This window comes from Taudactylus pleione, unplaced genomic scaffold (genome assembly GCF_031769625.1).
Source record: "Taudactylus pleione unplaced genomic scaffold, aTauple2 ptg000290l, whole genome shotgun sequence".
NCBI classification, from domain to species: domain Eukaryota; kingdom Metazoa; phylum Chordata; class Amphibia; order Anura; family Myobatrachidae; genus Taudactylus; species Taudactylus pleione.
In genome coordinates, this window is record NW_028284692.1 from 8,685,202 (window position 1) to 8,699,061 (window position 13,860).

The 13,860-nt window shown below is 45.6% G+C and overlaps 1 protein-coding gene across 4 annotated transcripts in view; it reads right to left on the bottom strand.

Annotated features, from left to right (window-relative positions):
- Positions 1-13,860, bottom strand: part of TBC1D16 (TBC1 domain family member 16) — a 115,294-nt gene that overhangs the window by 43,704 nt on the left and 57,730 nt on the right. For all 4 annotated transcript variants that reach the window (XM_088482650.1, XM_088482649.1, XM_088482647.1 and 1 more), the window contains 2 exons: positions 12,073-12,261; positions 2,464-2,611 (listed from right to left, as the gene is read on the bottom strand). In XM_088482650.1, coding sequence (XP_088338776.1) covers positions 2,464-2,611; positions 12,073-12,261 — 337 coding nt within the window. The remainder of the gene's footprint in view (positions 1-2,463; positions 2,612-12,072; positions 12,262-13,860) is intronic.

Genomic DNA, 13,860 nt, shown 5'->3' on the forward strand with positions numbered 1-13,860 from the left:
AAATCACTGGGAAAATGGCGGCGGCCATTTTCCCTGTGACTCACACATGTGCAGTACTGGTGTCCCTGGGAAAACGGCATGGGCCCCGCACATGTGCACTAGATTCTGTCACTAAGCCAGAATCTACAGCACCACCAGAGAGAGGAGGGGGCCCGCACGGAGTCTGCACACGGGCCCCCTCCTCTCTTAAAATGTCCCTGCATTGTTCGGATTCAATATCTCCAGGGTGGGCAAGGTAGTAATCTAGCACTACAGAGGGGTCTTAGCACGGGAACCCCTGCAATTCTGTTAGTTAGGTAGAGGCCTTGCATTTGGGTAACATGGGACTGGGTGAATAGCGCATCCCGCAAACCAAAGCCCTGAAGCGTTTCAGAGGCTTCAGCAGAGAATTGTTTGGGTAAAACATGTTGGGCCTTGGTTTGTTGGTAAGCTGTAAGATCATGGATGGTTTCACTGGAATCACACTTTCAGTAAAACCTGTATGTGTAAAGTGTGTTATACCATTATACTAGATAACTGCATTTTTATACATATTTGTTATCACATATATATGTAATGATTTAAGTGATCTTTGAAATAAAAAATTCAACACATTTCAGGATCTGAATATGAAAATACGGTATGCAGTCACTTAGTCAACAATCACTAAGTCAACGTTTATAATACCGACAGTTATGATGTCCACATGGACAAAATATCGACATATGATATGTTGACATAATGAAAACATTGACGTTAGCGATACATTACAAATGAATCGTCAACATTTTGACCATGTTGATATTTCATCAGTGTCAACCTACAACATTGAACTACTCATGCAACCTGCAGCATAATTGTAACTTTATAACAAAAACAATACAAATATAATATTATTATTATTATAAATATAACAGACATGTTTATTATGTATTAATGTATTTATATCTTGGATAACAACTAGTGTGGTAATTTCAAGTAATGGAGCAGTTGTTGTTTTGTTGTTGTTTTTTAATGGAATGTGGCATTTCCAAAAACATCAGTTTGCTATTTGTTCAATATACATAATATCAGAACAATCTTGGGGTACTGGCGACAACTGAAAGATGGGGTTCTTGCTTTCTGTACAGGAGAGGAGAAAAGAGTAGAATAAAAAAAAAACAAGACAACAGGGGAGGGGGTGCAGTTTGGAGAGCAAATTGGTGAATAACCAATTATTAGTTATGTGTACATTATTGTTGCTAGAGCGCTTGTACTGTACAGTATCTCTGTGTTAGTGCATCCACATGTAGAGTGTACATCCAGTGTTAGTGCAGTGTATTTTATTTGTATGCTACAAATGCCTAATATAAAAGACATGGCATCATTGCTTATTGCCAGTGGGTTCACAATACTCAGAAGAACGTTACATTGATGCACGTTAATCCTAATAAAAGTGGAAAAGGAGAGTTGCTTCTCTCAAGAGAGGGTCTTTAACTCCAATTAATTACGACTGATTAACCCATTCCCTTTTGCTATCATAAGATCTGGATAATCTGCCCAGAAGTCCAGTCCTGCCCTCAGGCAGTAACAAGCTGGATATTATCCAGCAAGACTGTATATTACAAATGGCCTGTGTCACCAGACAAGCTGCATGCAACCACTAGGGCTTGCAGGCTGCAGAAGAATAATTCATTCCCATCACCCGCCACCACAGCAGCAGGGACAGGATACAACTGCTATGACGAAACTCTCTGGGGGGTTGTAAATGTAAGAGCATGAAAACATGTCTGATGGACTAACTCTGATTCAAAAATCTACAGTTTAAATATACTCATTTTCCTTTCTCTCCTGTTAGGTCTGATTCACGCCATGCATCTCTCTCACTAATACGCCTCTTGTTTAACTCATTGGGCTTTAATCAATAACCAAGTGAAAATTTACAGCAACTGACAGCAATCCATCAGCACTTAGCTTTGCTCAGTCATGTCTAATTGGCTACTTGGTGTTGCTGCACATTTGCAGGTTACTAATAAATAACCTACACTGGAGCATTTATAAAACTATTTTTCAAATGAAGCAATTAACAATAGTGCTGCTCATTTTATATGCATGCCTATGAGGCAGGGTGAGCAGTAACTTATCATTTCATGTACTAGTGTGAGATCCGCGTCATTACACTTACCAAAAGCACGTAGCACCTACAGCTATAACACTAGCGCTATTAGTAGGCGGCACTTGTCTTATGATATGTTAGATCTTCAGTAGAAAATATGCAATACTCTAGTATGGGCACATTTAAGGTAAAAAAAACACTTGCTATAATCTAGAGCATAACTGCCTAATAATCACTTGTTACACTATTTTGCCTCTTTCAGTGCCACACTTTCCATGAATGTCCCAAAATGTTTTTCTATTTGGAAATATTTTTTTAGGCATTATTTTCTTTCTTCCCAAAATCCAAGCTTGTCTTTTCCCCCAAGTATGAGCCTCCGTCCTCCTCACCTGCTCCTTGAGTTGCGTCTCTCGGCAGTATTTCCACTGCTGGAACACTTCTGATAACTTTCCCAGACCTCCGTGATGGAAATGGAACACTTTGTACTGACTTTCCCTGCTGGCTACAACCAATTGTCCACTGGTACAAGCTTCATCACTGAAAAGACACACAATTTACAATTGCTGCCATTGATAGTATTGCAAGGTACAGCAGTATAATTAAATATTGTATTTAACAAATGTATTCGTAAAATCTAAATTCACAAACACAACTTAGATTAATATCTGTAAGTAAGGGGTGTTGATGTAGATTGCCATCTGCATTGAAGACCTGTGTTCTAAAGATGGTATATAAGAGGCCAGCTGAATAAGAGAACACAAATGACCTTTTACAATGGAGGCTGTAAATGTGGAAAATCCTTTGTTTAATCTCTTAGACCTTATACTAATATCTAGAAATTAAAAACCAGAACAAGACTGCTTGTATTTTGGGGAACTGATGAAATGTATCAGAAGTAGCCTAATAAAGTGATAGTAGAGCTCCCCCTAATGGTGATTATGTTAATCTAGAAGGATATCACATATTTAAGACTTTATTTTGTATATGATTGGTAAAAATAATATTTATCAGTTATGTTTGTTCTCTAAAGAATAAGGAGATTTTCACCTTTTATTTTCGTTTCACTTGTACATATGTCCTCTCTACCTGCCTACTTATAGATTATCAGGCTTTTATCTTGGCAATAAGAAATGATTTACCACTGGGTTGACATAATGAATACCACGCAGTGAAAGAGGCTCCGACAGAAGCCCTGTGATGTGTAAAAGTGATCACTAATGCTCTGGGACCCTGGCATACTACTTCATATGCACAGTCATCAAACCATGCATGTCAGAGCGGCTATTGTAGGTGAGGGGTCCTACGGATTCTTCTCCAGTTAAATGTTGTGGAGTGTTACCCATAGGCTACAAGGGCGAATACCATCTACAGAAAGCGTTAGCTACCAAAGCAAAGCTCTGGAATGCTTCACAATCTGGAGCTTAGTAAATCTCACAATAGAGCAGCACCCATAGAATGGGGCCTGCTACTGCAATCAGAAATGGGTGAATCGCGCAGATATATCGCTGATATCTGCTGCAGTATCCTAGCATACATCCTGGGGAAGCTTACATTCTGTGGGTATCTCCCTAATATGGCCATTTTCAGGATATTTCTTTCAAAATGAGTTTAATAAATATGCCCCTAAAGCTGGCCACACACTACACCAACTTTTATCCAACCATCCAACTAGTTGATTGGTTGGAATGAAAATCTGGGAGTAAATGATGATCAGCAATTTGCTCCTAAATGCCAGAAAACTGATGAAAATGGAAGTTCAGACAAATTTGTTACATGTTTGATCTAAACAATTTGTTCAAACAAAATTTTTGTCCATTTTCCGGCGTTTAGGACCAAATTGCTGATTGTCATTTGCTTTCATCCCTTACCAGATTTTCATTCCAACCAATCCACTAGTTGGGATGGTTGGATGTAAGTTGGTCTAGTGTGTGGCCAGCTTAAGACTCTCTAATGTAGGGGATGATTTGAAAAAAATCCATAAGAACTTAATTTGAATTTACACAATCCTGCTTGAATGTCAGAGGCAGGTAATGGGGGCTAGAGAAGGGAAGATTGCTTTAGCTTTAAAATGTTCTGTCAGATGTTAATTAACCTGAACACTAATTAGATTAACCTGAACACTAATTAGATTGGGGTATGATCCAGATTTCTGGAGTTCTCCCATCACAGAGATAAGAAATTAAAATGACCTAAATTGTTATTTTCTGGGAGGGGGAGGGGGGTCTTCTAATTTGATAACAAAAACCTCTTTTTGCATTTACTGTATGTCATATTGTTATATTACATGGTATATCCATTAGGAATTTAGTATTTTATCATATTAATCATTGTTTAATAAGGTGTGCCAGGCAATCTTGATACCATAAGCACTATATAACTGTAATTTAGGATATTACTTGGATAATGATAAATGCTATTGATGTGAAGAGTAAAATGAGAAGGCAATCACTGCAATCAATACATTTCTGTAGTGCTCAAGGAGATTTCAGCACCTGTCAGCAGGTAGCTTGGCCTCTTCTTCCTGAGCAAACTGCTCCAGTTGTCTCAGGTTTGATGAGTGCCACTTCAGGATAGTCCAATTTCTTGTTCTTATTCATTCTTGGATGCATTATCCTGTTGGAGTACCCATGACCTGCAACTGACAGTGCTATCTGACACAGGGCAGTATGTTTCGCTTCAGAATGATTTCATAGTCTTGAGATTTCATTGTGCCTTACACAAATTGAAGGCACCCCATACTAGAAGTAGCAAAGCAGCCCCAAAACATAACCGAGTCTCCTCCATGGTTCATAGCAGCTTCATTTTTTCATCTGTGAACATAGAACTGATGCATTGTGGCATGTTATTTTAGCAAATTCCATTCTGGCTTTTTTTTTTTTTTTTTTTCGAAAGTGGAGTCCTCCTGGGTCATCTTCCATGGTGCCCACTGGCGCTCAAAAGTGCTGAAGGTGCGACCAGACACAGATGTACCATGACTTCGACTTCAGTTTTTTTTTTTTTTTTTTTTTTAGAGATGAGCGGGTTCGGATTAGTTCGGATTCCACGACAAGTTCGGATTTTTCCGCAGAAAAACTGGACTCACAAAGAGGCAAAACGTCATTTTGCATGGGCAAACATCATCATTCATGGACTTTTGAATTGTATATAGTTTCATTGCCTCTGGAACACTATCTCAGTAAGTTTTGCAATGTGTAGTCCATACGCTATAGGACTACACCAGGGCATTAGCTGCAGGGGCCAAGCTTCGCAAATATGAGAGCCTCGCATCTCCTAGTGTTCACTCAAGGTCCAGCGCCAGACAGGGCGCCGGACCTAGAGAAAGGGCACTTCTGCGCGCGCCTGAAAAGGGGGCGTGACCAATGAAAAGGGGGTGTCTTTATGACGCATCCCCTTTTCATCACTCTCGGGGGCGTGCCTGGCACTTACGGACATGCCTGGCAGCCCCCAAGCACTGCAGTCACTGTGAATGTATGCTGGGCGCATGTGCCTGGCATCCATTCACCGGCGGTGACCGCTGCACCGCCGTTTTCCCCACCCGCGGGACAGTGCGGCCCACGGGAGGGGACAAAACCCGCAGGCTGTTTCAGCAGGGTGCCGGGCCGGAGGGCAGGGTGCTTCCTGTCCTTTAGAAATAGGGAACGCTAATCTCCCATAGAAATCTATGGGGGTTGCGGCTGCTATCAGAAATAGAGGGACCGCTGCAGATATCTCAGATATCTGCTGTGGTCCCTCCATAATACATCTGAGAAGTACTAAATATTTGTGGGTTTTCCCTTGAAAATGGGTATTTTCAGGGAATATGCCGTAAATATTTATTGATAAATAGGCCCTCAAGGCTTAAAACATCTCCCCTTAAGGTTGAGCAGAAGAATGTACATGAAATAACTAGAACTTTATACTTATCTAATGAAATCCACCAGACTAGTCCTCTGCACCAAGCTGCCACAGAAGACACTGAGGAGCTCATTTAGGCCACAACTGCGCCACAAACCACAGGTAGAAAATGCGTTCAGAAAAAAGCAGCAATAACGTGCATTTACAAAACTCTTGCTTTTGCAAGATGTGTTCAGGTTGGCAACAGTATCATACGCCAGGCATACACCACACATACACTTATGCCCATGGTTCTAATCATTTGTTTTGCCAATGCAATATGCATTCATTATTAGGGAGGGATTCAGTATGACTTACTGCCGACAGCGGCAGCCCGACAAGGATGAAAATCCTGATCGTTGTTGGTAAGTATTCACCTAATTCCCCGCCCTAACCCTCCCTTAGGGTTGCCTAACCCTAACCCCCCCCCCAAGTGTCTAACCCTAATCCCCCCTCTAAGTGCCTAAACCTAACCCCCCCTTTCCCACCGCCTAAACCTAAGTCCCCCGGGGGAGAGCCTAACCCTAACTCCCCCTGGGGGTGCCTAACCCTAACCCCCCCTTCCCCTAGCCTAAATCTAACCTCCCGGGAACCCTAAACCTAACCCTCTCCCCCCCCTTGCTTACCTTCGATCGGTAAGCCGGGTGTCGGGCTCCAGGCATAGGGAAAATGACAGGCGTCGGGATTTCGATGCCTGTCACTTAACCCTTGTCGGGATTATACAGTCTGGAAGCCGGCGGTCGGGATTCCGTCCATCGGCTTCCTGACTGTTTCCCTTAGGCAGTAATACAACTTCAAATACTTCTCTAATACAGCAGTTGCTTGTACAAAAAGGGCTGAAATACACACAAAAAAGCAGATTATGTGCTTGAGCAACAAAGAAATCACCAGTGTCAATTGTGCATCTCTTATCAGCCAATCACAGGCGGTTTGCTAGTGCTTGCGAAAGTCATCGCCATCATGTCTATTTGCACCTGCCCTTGACCACCCACATATAATACGGCTTTTTCAAGTGTATATGCGTCTGTGTTCTGGTCGGTATGTGTTGGCAAAAGCAAGAACAATCCCTTACTGTACACAGCCTACAAAAGAACGCCTTTCCCTCCCCGACCCAGGTATAAGTGGCAGAATCACACAGGTCTATATAGCTGCAAAACGCATGCATTTGCTTTAATGAGTATGAGCAGAGCTATTTTATGTAAGCAGGGCTGAAACTAGGATTTCTGTCACCTGGAGCAAGACAGTAAGTTGGCGTCCCCTCTGGTAATTCCCTCATAGTAAGCAGTGCACCTATAGTAATGCCCCCTGAGGTAATGCTCCTGTAGTAGTGCCAATATGGTAATGCCCCAATAGTAATGCCCGATGGCCAAATGGGCCAGTCCGGTCAGTGACGCCGAGCAGCCTTCCCCTCCAGCTCAATCATTGCTCCTCCTCGTCCTTCACCAGTGGCCCGCCCCTCCTATCACTCACCATTGTGCAGCCTTCATGACGTCCCGGCGGTTCCTTTTTTGAAACGTCATGCTGTCGCCACCACTGAGGAGTCGCGAACAGCGAGAAGAGAAGCTGGGACCAGGAATGGACAGGATCCGAGAAGCTATAGAAGGTGAGTGGGGCCGGCAGAGACTGGGCGATAAGGAAGTTGCTACTATACATACAGGGGAGGGGTGGGAAGTTCAGGAACAAGTGAGGTTGACACAGGACAGGGAGCTGGCGTTATAGGGACGGGGGAGGGGGATCATCTGCTGGGAGAGGAGACAGGACAGGGTGCTGCTGCTATGGGGGGGATCATCTGCTGGCAGAGGAGACAGGACAGGGAGCTGCTGCTATAGGGGGGGGAATTATCTGCTGGGAGAGGAGACAGGACAGGGAGCTGCTGCTATGGGGGGGGGATCATCTGCTGGGAGAGGAGACAGGACAGGGAGCTGCTGCTATGGGGGGGGGGGAATCATCTGCTGGGAGAGGAGACAGGACAGGGAGCTGCTGCTATGGGGGGGGGAAATCATCTGCTGGGAGAGGAGACAGGACAGGGAGCTGCTGCTATAGGGGGGGAATCATCTGCTGGAGAGGAGACAGGACAGGGAGCTGCTGCTATAGAGGGGGGGGGGAAACATCTGCTGGGAGAAGAGAAAGGACAGGGAGCTGCTGCTATAGGGGGGGGAATCATCTGCTGGGAGAAGAGAAAGGACAGGGAGCTGCTGCTATAGGGGGGGGAATCATCTGCTGGGAGAGGAGACAGGACAGGGAGCTGCTGCTATAGAGGGGGGGGGGTAAATCATCTGCTGGGAGAAGAGACAGGACAGGGAGCTGCTGCTATAGAGGGGGGGGGATCATCTGCTGGGAGAAGAGACAGGACAGGGAGCTGCTGCTATAGGGGGGGGTTACCATCTGCTGGGAGAGGAGACAGGACAGGGAGCTTCTGCTATAGAGGGGGGGGGGATCATCTGCTGGGAGAAGAGACAGGTCAGGGAGCTGCTGCTATAGAGGGGGGGGGGATCATCTGCTGGGAGAGGAGACAGGACAGGGAGCTGCTGCTATGGGGGGGGGGAAATCATCTGCTGGGAGAGGAGACAGGACAGGGAGCTGCTGCTATAGGGGGGGAATCATCTGCTGGAGAGGAGACAGGACAGGGAGCTGCTGCTATAGAGGGGGGGGGGGAAACATCTGCTGGGAGAAGAGAAAGGACAGGGAGCTGCTGCTATAGGGGGGGGAATCATCTGCTGGGAGAAGAGAAAGGACAGGGAGCTGCTGCTATAGGGGGGGGAATCATCTGCTGGGAGAGGAGACAGGACAGGGAGCTGCTGCTATAGAGGGGGGGGGGGTAAATCATCTGCTGGGAGAAGAGACAGGACAGGGAGCTGCTGCTATAGAGGGGGGGGGGATCATCTGCTGGGAGAAGAGACAGGACAGGGAGCTGCTGCTATAGGGGGGGGTTACCATCTGCTGGGAGAGGAGACAGGACAGGGAGCTTCTGCTATAGAGGGGGGGGGATCATCTGCTGGGAGAAGAGACAGGTCAGGGAGCTGCTGCTATAGAGGGGGGGGGATCATCTGCTGGGAGAGGAGACAGGACAGGGAGCTGCTGCTATAGAGGGGGGGGGATCATCTGCTGGGAGAGGAGACAGGACAGGGAGCTGCTGCTATGGGGGGGGATCATCTGCTGGGAGAGGAGACAGGACAGGGAGCTGCTGCCATAGGGGGGGGGGGGTCATCTGCTGGAGAGGAGACAGGACAGGGAGCTGCTGCTATGGGGGGGGGGGAAATCTGCTGGAGAGGAGACAGGATAGGGAGCTGCTGCTATGGGGGGGAATCAACTGCTGGGAGAGGAGACAGGACAGGGAGCTGCTGCTATAGGGGAGGGGTCATCTACTGGGAGAGGAGACACATGATAGGGAGCTGATGCTATAGGGAAGGGGGGGATCATCTACTGGGAGAGGAGACACAGGACAGGGAGCTGGTGCTATAGGACAGGGGGGGATCATCTTGTGGGAGAGGAGACACAGGACAGGGAGCTGGTGCTATAGGATGGGGGAGGGGTCATCTGGTGGGAGAGGAGACACAGGACAGGGAGCTGCTGTTATAAGGATGGGGTTAGGTCTAGAACGAAATACTTCACAGGACCTTTGACGTAACCGGTGACCAAAGGGGGAGGGGCAAGGTTTAGAACAGGGGCTAAAAGTGTTTGCTCGTCACAATTCACGCACGGTTTATATTTCCTCTCTATGCCCACGTGTCTAGTAACACTGGTAGCGGTCCGGCCCTGTCATAACGGTCACGTGGTTGTGACATCAGAGGTCCTTTCTTCAAGATGGATCTAGCAACAACCGACGGGGGAGGGGGTGTAATCTGCTGGGAGAGGAGACACAGGGCAGGGAGCTGCTGCTATAGGGAGGGGTGGTTGGATTCTGGTGGGAGAGGAGACATAGGGAGCTGCTGCTAGAGGGATGCGGGGGTGTTGGGGGTGGTTACTCTGGTGGGAATGGAGAGACACAGGGAGATGCTGCTAGAAGGTCACGTTGCGTTGGGGGGGGTCGAAGCTGCTGGTCAGAGAAGTCATATACACACTTCATGTGTTTTAAAGGAGCATTACTGTGTGGCATAATGTGTTTTAAAAGGCATAATGTGTGAAGGCCTGACCATCTAAACCAGTTACACTGCCTCCCCAGGACACAGACCTGGTATCACGTGGACAGTGAGGGGTGTTTCAATCAGACGCAGCTCTGGTCTGCACCGTCAGCATCTGTGTCCTTGTCTGGAGTCCCTGCTTCTAGACCCACCCCAGTCAACCTGGTATTCCACCTTGATCACCCTGGGCAACGGACGCTTCACTGTGGTATCACAAGGACTAACAGCATCTAGAGGGGTGAGTAGCGGGACACCGCTCCTGCTCCACACCGAAGTTCTCCAAGTACTGACTCTTATACTATTCTGCACATCACCGTTCTATTTACATTAAACATACTGGGGTGGACTATAATCTACAGCGACTCCAGTGCTATATTTACATTTTCATATGTTTTTGTTTCCTACTCTGAACATGTATCCTACAGTTTATTGTTTTTAGTCATGACCATTGAACACTCCCTATTTACCCCTGACCTGATCTGATATGTAGTTTTAGTTTATCAGGTCAAGTTTGTACATGTATCTTGAGATTTGATTGCATAAAAGTTTGATCATTTTACAGTTTTGTAATAACCCTTTTTTTGGTAAATTACGGAGCTGACACGACAGGCCATCTAGCTGCATAGCATACTTTTTGTACATATGCAGTAGGGAGGGCACCCTTCTTTGTAGATGCAGCACACCCCGCCTATTACATCAATCCCATGTGCGCAGTGTTATTACTCATTGTTTTCTATAATGTGTTTTAAGTGGCATGCCTGTGTGTGGCATAATGTGTGTTAAAGGGTGTTCCTGTGTGTGGCATAATGTGTTTTAAGGGGCATTACTGTGTGTGGCATAATGTGTTTTAAGGAGTACTACTGTGTGGCTTAACGTGAAAGGGCTCTGTGTGGCGCGCACTCTCCCTGCTTCTATTATGGATGGCAGCACCAATGTTCTTTATGTACACACCAAAATGTGTAGTTATGGCTTTGGGGGCACACGTGTCATCCTTTGTATTCAGCCCCCCGGCACTAAAAATTCCTACAGTGATACTATCTAATCTTATATAATTGCTAAGCTAGGTCTCGGCCAATTGGGAAAATGCCTTCCCTGATCCTTGTGTGTACCTACACCAAATGAAGTGTCAGCTTTACCTAACAGAACGAACCAAATACCAAATGTATGACTATGGAACGTTTGAATCCCCTGCAGAATGTCTCCTGTTGTGTGTATTTTAATACAGAGAATAATGTATACTTGTACGGTGTTCTAATATTAATTATATTTGTAACAGCATAGAATAAGAAGTGGGAGGAGTCAGGAATAGTAAGAGGAGGAGTCTATGTCAGGAGCCATGTGTTCATGCGAGGTGGGCCTGTGTGCTTTAAATGCCAGGGCCTATTTTTAGTCCCAGTCCGGCCCTGGTAGTGCACATATGGTAATGCCCCCATGTAGTGCCGCTTACACAAAAAAAAAAAACAATACTTACCTTAAACCACGCTCCTGCGTCCGCCACCGCCCGGTCCGCCCAGCTGCTCCTCGGAACTATGGGAGAGACGTCATGACGTCTCTCCCATAGTGCCCGTGGGGAGAGCCGGAAAGCTGGAGTTCAGGAGAGAACTCCAGCCTCCGCGGCGCTGCAGGGAAGGAGCAGGGCGCCCGCTGGAAATAAAATCTCAACGGGCGTCCGGCTTGGAGCCCCCTGCGGGGCCGGAGGACACTGGCAGCGGGTGCAGCGGCGTACATGCACCTCCAGCCCTCCCCTTAGTTGCGGCCCTGATGTAGGACACGCTGTGCACACCTGCGCAGTACTTATTCAGCATCATTCGCAGACTGTCTGACGGCCTAAACTAAATATTTAAAAACGCATTTTACAGAAGCAGGTAAATGGTATTGATCTTCCAATTGGTTTGTCTCTAAACATGTCAGAAAAGGTTAAAACCAGTATTTAGTACCTCTGTGCTGCTATATGTAACAATGGTATATTTTGCTCAAAACAACAATCTTCCGCTTCCTCCTTACCTGAAGAAGAGACGCAGTGAACGCATTTGACCCAAATCGACTCGGAATACTCCACACGTTTGCTCTAGAGCCAAGAGCTTCTGCTGCTCCTCCCACCTAGCGGGGGTTCCCCGGCCATTCACCACTCTGTATTGGGAATTGGCATCTGGGCTGGATGCATAGGACGCCATGTGACTGTCAGCATCTTGCCTGAACAGAGGACACAAAAACAAAGAGGCTCTTCTTTATAATCTTTATACTCTAATAATAAACACAGCAAGCTTTTACTCACATGTTTCCGATGTAATATGAAGGAAAATATCATAACAAAAACAAAGTCTTGGAGACTGATAAAGTGGAGAAGATGCCCAAACCAACCAATCAGCTTCTGACTGTCATTTATCTAGCAGTCTTAGAAAGGACAGTTAGAAGCTGATTGGTTGTTTTGGGCAACTACTCCATTGTATCTCTCTCTGTTTGATACATCTCCCCCAAAGTGAGATACTGTATACCAGTTGATTATGCAAGAACAGTCCCGTCAGTCAGTAATGGGTATCAGATGTGCCAGATGAGCAGAATTACAACCCCAAATGGACAGACTATGCAATATTTACCATATTTACCATAATACAGCTCTAGAGACAGATACAAAAATGCACAACCTCAGTGGCCAATTTAATTGCAGACCCCAATGACCAACAGCAATACATGCACACGAACCAGTATAACTACAGTACAAAGGACCAATATAAAAACAATCACAGGAATAAGAATAACTCAATCCATGGATAGATCCAGGAATAAATTAAACCACAGCTGTGAAAATGGTGGATAAAGGACACAAGGCATGTCACACTGGAACATCCCCATATAAACTATACATGGAAATCTTGTACAGGAGAAGTATCTATGATGCACATGTATGTGTCATGCTAGTATGGATGCAGGAAAAGGTTGTAGGGGTTGGCAGTGGTAGGTCAAAGGACCTCCCACACGGCGGCATAATTACCCATTCCAACATACAGGAGCTGCAAGGCGCTGAAATGAAGCTAGATAAAAGGAAAGATGTTAGCCAACAAAGGGCAGCAATTTACAATTGAGTATTCAGGTTGGAGACAGTTGAGGTTGATGGAGGTCTGTGTGTCCCGAGAACTGGTGGAGTGAATAGGTGATGCCCCATGTTTGTCCTGTGCATCAGCTTTCATAAACAAACTGGACAATAAAAAATGAAAATCATGCCCAACAGATATGTCAGTGGTGTCTCTGTAACCTGCAGGATTTGACCTTTAACATCCTGTTCTGTTTTAACCCAGGATGGTCGTGGTAGCTTCTAAATAAAAGAATCACTGGAAAGATATATATTTTTTTATAAATGTTTTACCCAATTTGGCACTCAAAAACAAGTGTATTTAATACTGGTCTAAACAATCTCCAGTTCACATGGCTGTAAAAGTTTTTAGTTTCAAATTATGTGACCCCCAAACTGTGGTGGCTCATCACACAAGTGTAAAGAGACAGGGGCTGGAGCGTTTATATATTACCCATAAATTCATCTATTTCGTATAGGACATGTAAAAAGAAATACAATTTTGGCAAATATATTTCTTCTATAGGTCCCCTACAGGGGATGTAGTTATGAGAGCCGCCGGTTTCAGCTGTATAGAAGCTCTTATACAAAACACTGTGTAAGGCATGCAGTGTTGTCAGAAAACTACTCAAATGATAAATTGATAGTGAGTGAGGCTCCCTCTTGTGGCAAAGAAAGACTATACAGAGCAGTATTACTCACTGCATGGCATTTTATATCTA